Source organism: Gasterosteus aculeatus, chromosome 4, assembly GCF_964276395.1.
Source record: "Gasterosteus aculeatus chromosome 4, fGasAcu3.hap1.1, whole genome shotgun sequence".
Taxonomy (NCBI): domain Eukaryota; kingdom Metazoa; phylum Chordata; class Actinopteri; order Perciformes; family Gasterosteidae; genus Gasterosteus; species Gasterosteus aculeatus.
In genome coordinates, this window is record NC_135691.1 from 5,036,187 (window position 1) to 5,049,388 (window position 13,202).

A 13,202-nucleotide genomic window follows, 5' to 3' on the forward strand; every position below is an offset into this window, starting at 1 on the left:
TTTTCTTTGCATTTGGGCGCAGGTGTGTGGCGGAAGGCCTTCTGGTTTCCCGGCTTGGGGGCGGGGTTTTGGTGGACAGATTTCTGAAAATGTTTTCAAGTTAATCAAAGGGAAAATTACCAAGCATCACTCTGCTGCGACTGAGCCAATTAAGGAGAAGCTGCTGGTGTGAATTGAACCCCCCCCCTATGAGGTGACAGGAAGTAATCCAGAGTGGCCCTGAAAAATGGGTTCTTCACAATAAAAGTCTGACATGTTCACCCTGGTTAGATTCAAGAGGTTTAAACTGATTACTAAGTCTATTCGTTGACATCTGACCACACACATTTTAGCATTGGGGCAGCAGGTTGTGAACTTTTCTATGAGTCTGAACAGAAATGGTTCCTTAAAAATGTATATTTCCAAGGTCAAGGAGGTTTAAAAAGCAGTGCTGTGCTTCATTCAAGTGAACAAAAGAAGCAGACTGGTGCTGTGTGGTCTGCTGAGGCAAAGGGTCACATGGATGGAGATCACATGACTTCCACAGCTCTGCACTGAAATGATTAAAGGAATGGTATATTTTTTTTTGGGGGGGGGGGGTTGCTCATATAGATTTAAGACAGGGTTAGCTTTGTAGCTCAGCTTAGTGTAAAGACTGGGAGGAGGTGGTAATGGCTAGTCTGGCTCTCTTTAAGGAACATACTAATGTGTGGTTTTATTGGGATCCACATGGGGTTGTCCAGTGAAACGGGATGTTACTCTAGTAATTTTGCATTTATCTATGTGCAATGTACATATAGTTACATACCAGTACACACATAATAGTTTTATAATGTTATATTTCTCACGTTAAAATTGGATAATACCATTACACTATCTGATTTATGTTTATATCATAAAATTTAGTTTTACATAATATACAAAACTTTAATTTGAACGCAAAAGGTTACTAAATGTTTATGGTAAAATACAATCGCTAAAGATTCTGGTATTTTCCTCAAGCATCATATCGCAGTCCTTTTCTTCACCCTGGTTCCAGCCAATCAGCGAGCACTTCCTCTGACAGCTCCACCAACCAACGCTGTCCACGAGGTTCAGCTCGGGGAGGGGTGGGGGAGGCAGGCAGGCAGCTGTCATGTCCGACCGAAATTCCCCCTTCGACCAATCAGCTGTTGACCGTTGACAGGCGACGTCAAATATTTCCTCTCACTGACCAATCAGCGACGTCGGGGGGCGGTGGTTTGTGCCCTCCAATATCCCATGTGACGCTCCTCAGTCGTTCCGAGGCGTTTACATCCAAGAGCCGGAGGTGAGTTAAGAGACCGATAAACTGCACCTATTACCGGGGAGCTTTGCTGGAGAGTAGCGCTTTCTGAGAAATGTCGTTTTTTAATACTCTCAGTATGTTAATGATTAAAATAACAGCCATTTTAGTCGTTGAAAACGAATATCCGTGCCTCCAGCACGCCGTTAGCATCAGTAGCTAACTGGGGCTAATTAACGTTAACTGCAGGTGAATTCAGCTATCAAACTAGCATGCTACATTGGCCCAATATCCCCCGAACCATAAACATCTCACGATGTATTTAACTGAGATTGATGCTGCTGTTAAGTAAAGTGACTTAAAAGTCCCCTCGTGTTTCATATTCCAAGAAAACCGTAGCTAATTTTCCTTCGCCAGCAGCATCGCAGCTAAGCTAAGCTAACTTAACGTTAGTTAATTGTCAGATGCGTTCGTAGCGGAAATCGGCGGATCCTCGATAAAGTTAAATAAGTTATATACCTTCAATGATCTTTACCGAATATAAATATGATGTGGTGGTGAAGTGATAAAAAATTAGTCTTTATCATGGGGTCAGTTAGCACGTTAGCTGCATTAGTTGACCCTAATTTATCAATTTTAAATGAGTCTTTCTTGTTTTTCTTATAAGTAATGTGAAGCTGGATTTTGTGTAAACAAGTGAAAAGACATGGAGCCGTTAACTAACGAGTATTTGCGACCTTCCATCCAAGTTGACGTTACTTAACTTAATTAATCATTCACTTTTAAAGATGAAGTAACAATTCCACTGGTTGTCAGCAATGAAATGATCAACAAAACATGTATACATATTTATTTTTTCATGGGATGGACAACCTTGAAAACATGACTTTTTTTCATGAGTACATGTCTAAATCACTAAAAATGAGGGATGTTGATGGTTGTGGTACTTAACTAAAGGGCCCATATCTGTTCAATTTATGCCTCTATGTAATCAATATATTACTTCAGTGTTCGAAGATCCAATTCCTCCAAAAAAACAGTTGTTTAAATGATTGCCTGTCCCGTATGTGATGCATTATCTTGTCCTAGTTCATCGCAACACTAGAACCTATTTGAATACAGGCCAATTTATGTGGAGTTTTAAGGGCACGAAATGAGAAAAAACTAATTATGTTCAATCTGTTTTGATGAATCAATTTGATTCATAAAACAATTGTAATCTCCCAACCGTTACAAAGTCAGCTCTAGGGTCTTGTGTTCAGAAATGGGCACCAGTGAGTTGATTTTATGGGCTAGTGTGATCCGGTCTCACTGACTCATGCAGCGGACCGACCAGCTCAACCTGCTCCAGGGCGGCGTGCTGCACAAACCAGCTACACAAATTCGAACTTCTCACCTGCAAAGTGAAACATTTAAATTCTCATTGGCCTTTTTAAAAAAAGACCTAAATACCATAATCTTTCTAATTCACAAATCTGAAGCCATTTTCTTTTCTGGTAGCCAAATAAATCTACTACAAATTTGGAATTCTGAAGGTACATTTGCAGAATGCAGTGAATATTTACACATATATAAATAAGGAAGAAGCATGAAATCAATAATAAAATTATTGTTTTTAATCAATTCAATTGATTTTTATTTTCTTTTTTTAATACTTAGATTTTTTGTGTGTGTGTGCACATTTAGGTAAATCCATTAATCCTCTCCTTTTGGTCACAACCATAAAAACATTACATTTATCTTTATCAATTAGATTGATCTATCAATCTAAACTCACTGAATGCTTTAAGTATAAACTTAGGGGGAAAGGGACACATTTGTAGTTGACACTCTAAGCCATTCATTCTGTGTTTACAACGGCTCTTTCTATTTTAAATAGTAACCTGCCCATCCGGTCTGGTATAACACTGGAGTTGTTCTCCACAGCCACCTCCCATCAAACCCAGTTAGGAACCAGTTTTTGTTATCGGATGTTCAAATGGAGGAGTAGCAGATGTCCTGCAGGCTAAATAAACCTTTAATATCAGATTAAGTCACTAACTGTAAATCCAGACCCTCCATCCGAGAAACCCGACTTCAGCTTGTTTTGCTAGAGTGATTTGAGGCGGACGGCTGTTATTTGCCAATCAGAGGGCTTACTGGAACATGATGTTGCACAAAAAGTAGTAGTAGTTCTTCCACCGTCAGAAATAGTCCTCAATAATTCATTCTGTTTGTTTAAAGACTACTGCTGTTGTGTGAGAATGTTATATTTTTTATGTTTATATTAGAAGGTGGAGTTTTTATAAATAGGAATTTAACAGACAGTAATTCTAACTAAACCACTATCTGGATTTGAAAAATACATACATTTTCATTTTTTTTTTTTTCAAGGAAAAGCCAACTCTAGCGCCTTAGATCACAAATATATATGTAGTGAACAATGGTGATTCTATATAACTTTAAATGTTATATAATATACGTTAAATATGCATGGCATAAAATGATTTTCCTGTTAGTTGTATGTATATATTTCATATTTTTTATGACTCTTCAGCAACCTCCCTTAAACCCTTTGGCCAGACAGCCTTGATGCTAAGCTAACGGGTAGCGCCAGGTAGCTAGCACCGTTAGCCGGGGAATGCTTATCCCGCTGAAGACTAATCTGATTAGCCCCAACTATGCTGAGTGAGTAAAGAAGCAGGTTAACACACCCACAGGATTATTGACTTCTTATACAAATTGACACAATGTTCATCGGCCTCTGTTCATCTTTTATTTAATAGATTTAAAAAAAAAAAAACGTAATTATATGCCGGTTCCGACGCATCCCCCGAACACAAAGCAGCGACGCCTTCATTTTAAAAAAAAAGCGTTGTTAGTTACATGTAAAGTAATTCAATCAGTAAAAATAAAACTTTGGTTGTCTGATGTGGTTAAAACTTTGTCTTGTTTCAGCATAAAACCAATTTTATGTAAAAGTTTTTTGGGAAATAAAGTTAGTCCTTTTTGCCTTTGGGCGGCTCCTAACAGTTTACTAACATACTAACATGCTTTAAAAAATGTATAAACTGAAAATTCTAAATATATACTACAAATATAAAGACCATCTCAGTGGTAAATAATATCCATTCTAAGTTAAATGTTTTTTTTCCAAAAATTGATCATTTTGATCATCATTGGATGATTTTTGTGACTCAATTATTGTTTAAAGTATAATCCTTGTATTAATTTCCTGTTTTGGACGTAGACGGTGGGCAATAAACTGCTATTTTAGCAGATATTGTCTTCACAGTTCTACACGTTTTCATAATTTACATGTAAACTACACAGTGAAATGTTTGTGTTAATAATAAACCAGTCAGGCTCTGTGTCAATGTGCAACAGAGTAAGTCTGTGTGTGTGTTGTGAGAGTAATCTCGTTAAGGGTTGCGCGTCCTGTGAGTGGTGTTCAGTCACCCCGACGACAGGTGGTTGCCAGGGAGACGCACGTTAACAACCAGTGTGTTAATGATGGGGCGGCGTCAGTCTGTGATGAAGTGGTTTATTCATGGGTTGGTCTGTAGAGCTTTAAAATGCACCGGGGACACATCGTGAGGAACGTAAAAACAGTGCTAACTCACCCCCCCCCCCCCCCCCTTCTATCCCTCCTCTCTCTTCCTCCTCCCCCTTCATAGACTATGGATCAGAAGGTCGGGTTGTTGGTTCTCCTGGCAGTGGGCCTCCTCTGCCTCAGTGTGGCCCCTTTCTCTCGGGCTCAGGACCCGATGGAGGAGGTTCTTGGTGACGACGTGGACGTGGAGGACGAACTGGATTTGGGTTTAGCCGGAGCCGAGGAGGAAGACCAGGAAGGGGATGTGCAGGACGAAGCTCCAGCTGCACCAAAAACTCCTCCTACACCCAAGGTGGGACTCCTGTTTGGCTCGTTACTTCTGGTGCTGGTGGACGAGGCCTCGCTCCAAACTCACAAAGAAAACTAGCAGCTTGTTGTTCTACATTGATTGTCACCTTTTAAGTTGAAATAACAAATATAAGTAGTTAATTACTGTGATCTTATTTTTACTTTTATGTTTCTCTATTTTTTTCTTCTTCTAGATAACTCATTATTTGGGGCATAATTATAAATCTAGAAAATATTTTTGATGAAAAAACATTTTCTAGATTAGAAAAACGGGTTATTTCTGGTTCCGGTTTTCCAACAAAATATGTCATACATGTGTTGAGGCATGGTCAGAAAAATTAGATTGTAGCAAAAATGATTACAGCTTCTGGCTGATATAAACAATTTAGTTTTGGTTTTGGAGTGTTTAAAAACAAACATGCTTTTATCTTTTGGGTTTTGAGCTTCAAAGTGTTAAATCCAGTTCATTCACATTATTTAAATCCCTCAGATGAAGGTGCAACCAAATGTAAATGCACCTGAAGTATTTTCTGTCATGGAACTCTTTCCTCACCTTCCGCCTCAGGTAACCTACAAGGCTCCAGAGCCGATGGGGGAACATTTCATAGCTGAGTCTTTTGACCGTGGGACACTAGATGGGTAAGTACTCGTGTGTGTTGTGTGTGTGTGTGTGTTTGTGTGAACTCGCCTGTGTGTGGGTACCTGAATCGATGTGTTGTTTCCAGTTGGGTGCTTTCAGTTGCCAAGAAGGAGGACGCTGATGAAGACATCGCCAAGTACGACGGTAAGCCATAACCCGTAAACAACTAATCACAAATCCATAAAGTACTATGCAGGAATGGGGAGGGATATTCAGATGTGTTATTTCACCAAGAGTACTATTACCACATAGTAAAAGTACCATTCTGTACAAATACTGTTTTCCTGGGAAGGAAAAAATGCCACAGTATTAAAAACTATTAGTCCAAATACAATACCGTTGCACTAAATCATTCCTTCAGTAAGTATAGTCAGTCAAATATTAAAGCACTTTAACATATTTCTGTATTTATATATTAATGTAAAAGCAGTATTCGTTGTTGTAGTCTGTTAAACCGGCGCTCATTTAGAACCAGAAATGGTTTTTACTTGATGATGATGATGAAAGTAACCCGACCATCAAACTAGTTTTTTGAATAAGTTGATTATGTAACCACCAGGTAAATGGGCGGTGGAGGAGATGAAGGAGAGTAAGCTCCCCGGCGATAAAGGCCTGGTCCTGAAGTCTCGGGCCAAACACCACGCCATCTCAGCCCAGCTGCTGCGACCTTTCACCTTCGACACCAAGCCGCTCATTGTCCAGTAAGAAGTTCTCCTCTCACACATCTCGATCCCCTCCTCTGGATCCCACTCACTTCTTTCATGTCCGTGTTGTGTTTAGGTACGAGGTCAACTTCCAGGCCGGCATAGACTGCGGTGGCGCCTACGTGAAACTGCTGAGTCAGACGCCCGACCTCAACCTGGTCAGTTTATAGTAATGTTATCGGACTATTAATATTGATTATAATGGCAATACAGTACTTGACTAGAAGTACATTTTAATGCTGGGTTTTTACAAAGATAGGAACTTTAACACGTCTTTGTTAACTGTTGCATGATATAGTGTTAAAGCTGTATGAAAAGAGGCTTTAGACTGTGAACGTTGTACCTTCTTGTGACTTCAGGACTTGTTCGTGGATAAAACTCCGTATACCATCATGTTCGGACCAGACAAATGTGGAGAGGAATACAAACTGCACTTCATCTTCAGACACAAAAACCCCAAAACTGGAGAATATGAAGAGAAACATGCCAAGAAGCCAGATTCTGACCTGAGAACCTACTACACAGATAAGAAGACTCACCTGTACACACTGGGTAAGACATACCTGTACACTGGGGAACCACCATTATTATCCGTCCAGGTTGTAACTCCTCATCTCTGTCCCCCTCCTCCAGTGTTGAACCCCGATAACACCTTTGAGGTGCTGGTCGATCAGACAGTGGTGAACAGCGGCAGCTTGTTGACGGACATGACCCCCCCCGTCAATCCCCCCGCCGAGATCGAGGACCCCGACGACCAGAAGCCAGAGGACTGGGACGAGAGGCCCAAGATCCAGGACCCCAGCGCCACCAAGCCCGAAGACTGGTCAGTACACATACTACGTAGTGATCTAGAAGTCTGTTACCAAATGTTTGATCAGCAGCAGGCTCAGAATGAGATAATCTGACTAATGTTTGTTTGTCTGTAGGGATGAAGACGCTCCCGCTCAGATTCCTGACGAAGACGCAGTGAAACCAGACGGCTGGCTGGACGAAGAGCCAGAGTACATTGGAGACCCCGATGCTGCCAAACCCGAAGACTGGTGAGAGCCGTGGCTCCCCCGAATGGCTGATTAAAAAAATATGTAATTGTAAGTGGACCTCCTTGACACCACCCCGCTCGCCTTATCCGTCTGTGCCCCGTGTTTCTCAGGGACGAGGACATGGACGGCGAATGGGAGGCCCCTCAGGTCCCCAACCCTGCTTGTGAGGCCGCCCCAGGTTGCGGTGCCTGGAAACGGCCCATGATCGACAACCCCAACCACAAGGGCAAGTGGAAGCCACCCATGATTGACAACCCCAACTACCAGGTGAGTTTGTAAGCCACGCCCCCTCCGTCCCTGTGGCGAGACGTCCGGGCCTTTTGTGTGACGCCCCCGTTTCTTTCCTCCAGGGCGTGTGGAAGCCGAGGAAGATCCAGAACCCTGCGTTCTTCGAGGACCTTCAGCCGTTCCGGATGACTGCGTTCAGCGCCGTGGGGCTGGAGCTCTGGTCCATGACCTCCGACATCTTCTTTGACAACTTCTTCATCACAGACGACCGCACCACCGCCGATCGCTGGGCCGCCGACGGCTGGGGGCTTAAGAAGGCCGCTGAGGGCGCCGCCGATGTGAGCAAAGACATTTTGTATGGCGCTGTTATTAAAGGAAAAAGGCTCCCACAGAAGAACATTCTTATAAAGTAGGAATGTAGTAAAACCGACACAATAGAAGAAGCTCACACAAACCTCTCATAGCCCCACTACTGTCCCTTCAAAGTCAAACATGATCATTTTTCTCTCTTGATAACGGTATTTGTGTGTCTTCTGTGTTAATGTGTTACTGTTTGTGTTGCCACAGCCCGGTTTGGCGACTCAGATGTTGAGCGCTGCGGAGGAGCGCCCGTGGCTCTGGATCGTCTACGTCCTCACTGTGGCTCTACCGCTCGTCCTTATCATTGTCTTCTGCTGCACCGGCAAGGTAAAACAAACACACACACTGTGCTGTTAGCCGGTTAGAGGAGTCTTAATACCTCAAGGGAAAATGCTGAGAAGAACAGACTTAAAGTTCAGAAGTGCCAGGCCGATGTACCTGAATCATTCTGAGCCGTCCTGCGGCCTTATCTCAGTCTGGTGTGTGTTTTTATGTGTGTGGCTTCCACAGAGGTCTTCAGGATCAGATCAGGGTCAGTTGAGTCTCACCAGCTTACAGGAAGAGTTTAACGAAGCTGGACCCTCGAATCAACCCGCCTCGGGCCCGGTGAATGATAGTAGTAGCTTTGCGTGTTTGTTTTGTGCTGGTGATGATGTTGTTGTTTGGACGTCCGTAGTCTCAGAAACAGCCTGCACTTATTTCAAGTAGGAGCTTCACTTCTCGTGTAGCCTTTTTACTAGCTACATTCATCTGACTTCTTTAGGTACTTTGAGGATTTCGATATTTTTTTTTGTCTAGCTGAAATGACTAATGTGCAGGAAGTCTTAGTCTTCTGATGTCTTCTTCCATATAGAAACATGATCCAGATCTAAAGAGATTTGCTGATTTTATTTTGTGTAATAATTTCAGTCAGTGGATTTTGGAAGCATGAATGAATGCATGCAAGTGATGTTTCTGAAGATTTTCACCGTTTGTGTTCTGCAGAAGAAGAGTCCTGAGACACCAGCAGCAGAGTACAAGAAGACCGATGAAGCTCAGCCCGACGTGAAGGAGGAGGAAGAGGAGGACGAGGAAGAAGAGGACAAGGCCGAAGAGAAGAGCAGTCCAGGTATCTACGACGGCTGGATTCAAAGAAACACTACTCACCTGTCCGTCACAGTCAGCTTGACCTTTAAATCTTTTTTTCTTGCCGCTGCAGAAGAGAACGGAGAGGAAATTCCCGCAGAAGACGAGGAGGAGGATGCAGGGAAGGAGGCGACGGCTGATGAGGTGAAGAGGGACCGTTCCCTAATATGGGCGAAATTACTCTTTTGGGGGAATTTTTTTAGGCGTTCTTGCAGACTTGGAATGTGAGAAACAAAGAGTACGGATGACCATGTGGCTTTAAAGTCTCAGCTTGGCAAAATTCCTCCTGAATGTAACTTTCGTTTTCTGGTGTGACCTTTGTCACAGAATGTTTTGGTCTTTATTAGGGCTGCAACAACAAATTAATAAAATAGATAAAAATGTATTATTACATTTTTGACAAATTTGACTTGATGATTGACTATTGGTCATCTTAAGCTGAGCTAAATGTGGTGTATAAATTCACAATGATGTAATCATTTAATGAATAAGCTTCAAGCTAATATGGGGGTGTGTGCGTCTGTGTGAAAGTTTTGAGTGTAGTGTAATTTCTATTTCTTTATTATTTATAAATGATGTTCAAGGAGCAACCTGTAAGTGCAAAAACAAAACTTCACAATGTGCGCAGTCTGTTCTTTTTTAGAATGAAGGGTTGGAAATGCTGGCTTTTTTAAAAATCCAATTAATCCCAAAATCAATTGAAAGATTATACTTTGTTGCAGCCCAGTTCTTGTCTCTGGACGAATAAATTTAACCCTAAGTTTTGTTCCTTTGGTGTAGAAGTTGGAGGACGACGTCCTGCGGAGATCTCCGAGGAACAGGAAGGCCAGAAAGGACTGAGATCTCTATTTACATCTGACCTCTACACCCCCTCCTAAAGTGTCGCCCCCCCTCTCCTCCCCTCCCCTCCCCTCTCCTCTCCTCCTCCTCCTCTTGCGAGGCAATGAAGACTAAATGGAACCCCGTGGCAGCAGCAAAGCTGATGAAAACTAATCAAGACCTATGGATGCTTGCTCATCACAATTCCAGTGTGAACAGGACTGAGGGTTTTTCCTTTTTTTTTTTTAAAGAGAATATAATTGAGATTAACTAAAACTTCCTGCATCATTCCACCTTAGACTCATAGTCATGGGATCAATGTGTCCTGTCAGCTACGCCCCCGCCGCCTGCTAACCGCCCAGCGCCGTCCTGAGCTAACAAACGCCTTCCTACCAACGTCCCGCTAATTAGTGTCCTGACTGATGGAAATTTGGCCTTCAACACCCACTACTTAGCCATCAATGTGAAGTAGCAGCATCCTTTTTTGAGTGACCAACGGCATGCTAATTAGCTTTGACATCAGGGTGCCAATTAGGCCAACTGTGATCCCAATTATCCAACAAACATTCAAAGATTTGCTGATTAGCTAAATGAAACGCTGCTAATTTGCCGGTAATCTGGTGCTAATTAACGGTCAAACGAATTATCCGTCAAACTCTGAATTCATTCGTATTGCCAATAAGCCTGCTAACAAGCTGCTAAATAGGTTAACCGTCAGAATAACAAAAAGTCAAGAATATAAATCTAAAAACGTCTTTCTTACTAGCCCCTCAACCGCAGTGCTACTCTCAACATCAGTGTGCTAGTAAGATTAAAATTGGTCAGAATCCAACAGTCGATAATTTTTCAACAAACGTATTGCCAATTAGCCCTTTGAACATTAAACAAGTCTAGTCTGCAGGGCAAGCAACCAGCTTGTGAGCAACATGCAATTCACTTCACGCAATCAGTTGATCCATTAGCCTTCTGGGAGATTTAAAAAAACTATCAGGAAATGAAGCCACCAAAAGTGTTGCAAATTAGTCTCCTAGCATGCTAATTGGCTCATGAACAACTCCGTAGTAATACGGCTACTTGTACTATTTTAAAGCTGTCCTCCCACAAACTTCTGCGTTAACAACGGGGCGGCTAACAAGTTCGCAGATATTGTAATTTAATTACCAACAACTAGCTAATTAGCCTGGTAAGCCGCTAATTCATCTACTAACCGTTGGCCTTCATAGATTTATCAAATTAGCTAGTAATTAGCCATCATGCTAATATTTAATAAGAATGGCCGCTGATACCTTTTTTTTTGTCATTTCCTAGTTTAGTTGTGTTTTGTTGTAAAGCTGTTGGCTCCACACACAGCGCTCTTTTTTTTTTTTTTTTCTGTATTTCTGTGTATTTTCCTGAAGGCAGAGGGGGGGGTCAGAGGTCAGAACCAGTGAGCCTAGAACCGTTTGAGAGGAACCCTTGGATTTAATTGTTGGACGCAGGTGTTTTGACACCTGGTTCTGTCAGCAGAAGAGGTTTTTACTCTCTAGTAGTAGATGAGTAGATTTGTTTTATTCCACCTTCTGTGTTGAACAGCTACTTTTTATCTGTCCAAATAAACTTGGCAAAAGCTCGTTGGGTCCTCTTATCCACCTGGATCCTTTCTGGGCGTGGATCAGTTTACCTTTGCATCGCCTGTGTCGCTTTTAATGTTGCGTTACGACACCCAGTCAGTCTTTCTTCAACCCCATGTGAACAGAAAGAAAGGCACGAGGGGGAAGAGTGAAGCGCTTAACAGTCACCTGTCGACACCTCCACCAACAGACGCTCTGCTACCTGAATCCATTTCGGCGGTTTAGGTAACAGCCGTTTGACGTAACAAACTGAACTTGAGGTTAACTCCCGGATCATCCCGGGTCACGCGATGACAACGTAAGCTAATTTGATCCGTTGATACAGACTGTGAGACTCTGCTAACAGCCAGTAAGTGAACTTTGAGTGAAGAAAAACTAAATGGCAAACACCCGGCTGAAATGTATTCTGCAGTTTATATATTAATAATCATGTCATCCAGGAGAGCAGAATAGGCCAGACACATTTTAAAACAGGAGACCAACCACCAGGTGTCACCAAAATGAAAGCGTAAATCTTTTTCTTTTTTTTTTCCCCCCCCATCAGCTGACAACCACAAACAAGTTTCAGTAGCTTTGGGCTGCAATCCTGACCTATTAGCGCCACCATCGGGACAAAAGGTTCTCTCCTCCGGTGTGATGCTGAGGAAAACAATCATGAACTTTGTAAAGTTTCTTAATTTTCTTTTATCAATCAGGAAATCCTTTTTTGGGTTTATAATCCAGAAGGATCTAACACATAGCATAAGTGTACTGATTCAAAGCGCTTAAAAAGTAAAACAAAGCTAGGTTTGTGAATGTCAAAGTTGTTCGCTAAAACAAGTAACATGAATTCAGTCTTGTACCCTCGATGTGTCCTCTTGTTGTATTCTGTGGACTTTCATTCTGGATTTGTTGACCAACAGCATGACGAGTAGCCAACGGGGGGAAAGTGGCCGGTGGGATCTCCGGCTTCCATAACCTTCATGTTCTTTTTTTTTTTTTTTTAGGGTAAACAGGATTGTTTTGGCTGTGCGCTTCGCTGCTTGTAGTCCTTAATGTTATTCCCTACGGTGTTGTGATTTAACCTTTCGTTGACCTCCAGGCTTTAAGGACCGGCGGCCTCCTCCGGCATTCCCACCCGGAATGTGTCAGTCTTAGCCGCTCTCGTGGTCCTCTCTCTTGTGTTTTTGTCTCTGATTCTATTTTTGTGTCTGGCTGAAGCTGCCTAGCTGAACCGACTGTAGACTGAACACTGTATCTGCTGGTGAAACTTTACATGACTCTGTAACTCTGCTTTTTATTTTTTATTTGTCAACATTGTGTTTTGAACTAAACGTAACGGTTGGTCCTGCGGCCTGTTTCTGATGTACACACTATGTAGAAAGGTGGGCCTAAGGTCTGTCTTTGAATAGAAATACTGTGATGGAGCCGGGATGAGTATGTATGAATGAGTGTGAGTGTGTGTATGTGGACATGCAGTCAACATTTGTTTTGATGAATAAAAAGGCCAAAAGAAACGGAATTAATTATAAATGTGATTTTGATTCTTTCTCAGAAAGCTAACTTAATATCTT

General features: G+C 42.2%; 1 protein-coding gene across 2 annotated transcripts; it reads left to right on the plus strand.

Annotated features, from left to right (window-relative positions):
• The first annotated feature begins 1,075 nt into the window (after positions 1-1,075).
• canx (calnexin) lies at positions 1,076-13,162 on the plus strand. Of its 2 annotated transcripts, XM_040173421.2 has the most exons (15): positions 1,076-1,288; positions 4,900-5,127; positions 5,689-5,762; positions 5,849-5,907; positions 6,323-6,464; positions 6,544-6,625; positions 6,827-7,019; positions 7,101-7,290; positions 7,394-7,507; positions 7,618-7,774; positions 7,858-8,073; positions 8,303-8,422; positions 9,080-9,203; positions 9,294-9,364; positions 10,001-13,162. In XM_040173421.2, exons 2-15 carry the CDS (start codon positions 4,903-4,905, stop codon positions 10,058-10,060), a joined length of 1,827 nt encoding a protein of 608 aa, XP_040029355.1. In that variant the 5' UTR covers positions 1,076-1,288; positions 4,900-4,902; the 3' UTR covers positions 10,061-13,162. The 2 variants fall into 2 exon arrangements, with proteins under 2 accessions (XP_040029355.1, XP_040029354.1); XM_040173420.2 differs by having other exon boundaries at positions 1,081-1,288; positions 6,827-7,290.
• The last annotated feature ends 40 nt before the right edge of the window (positions 13,163-13,202 follow it).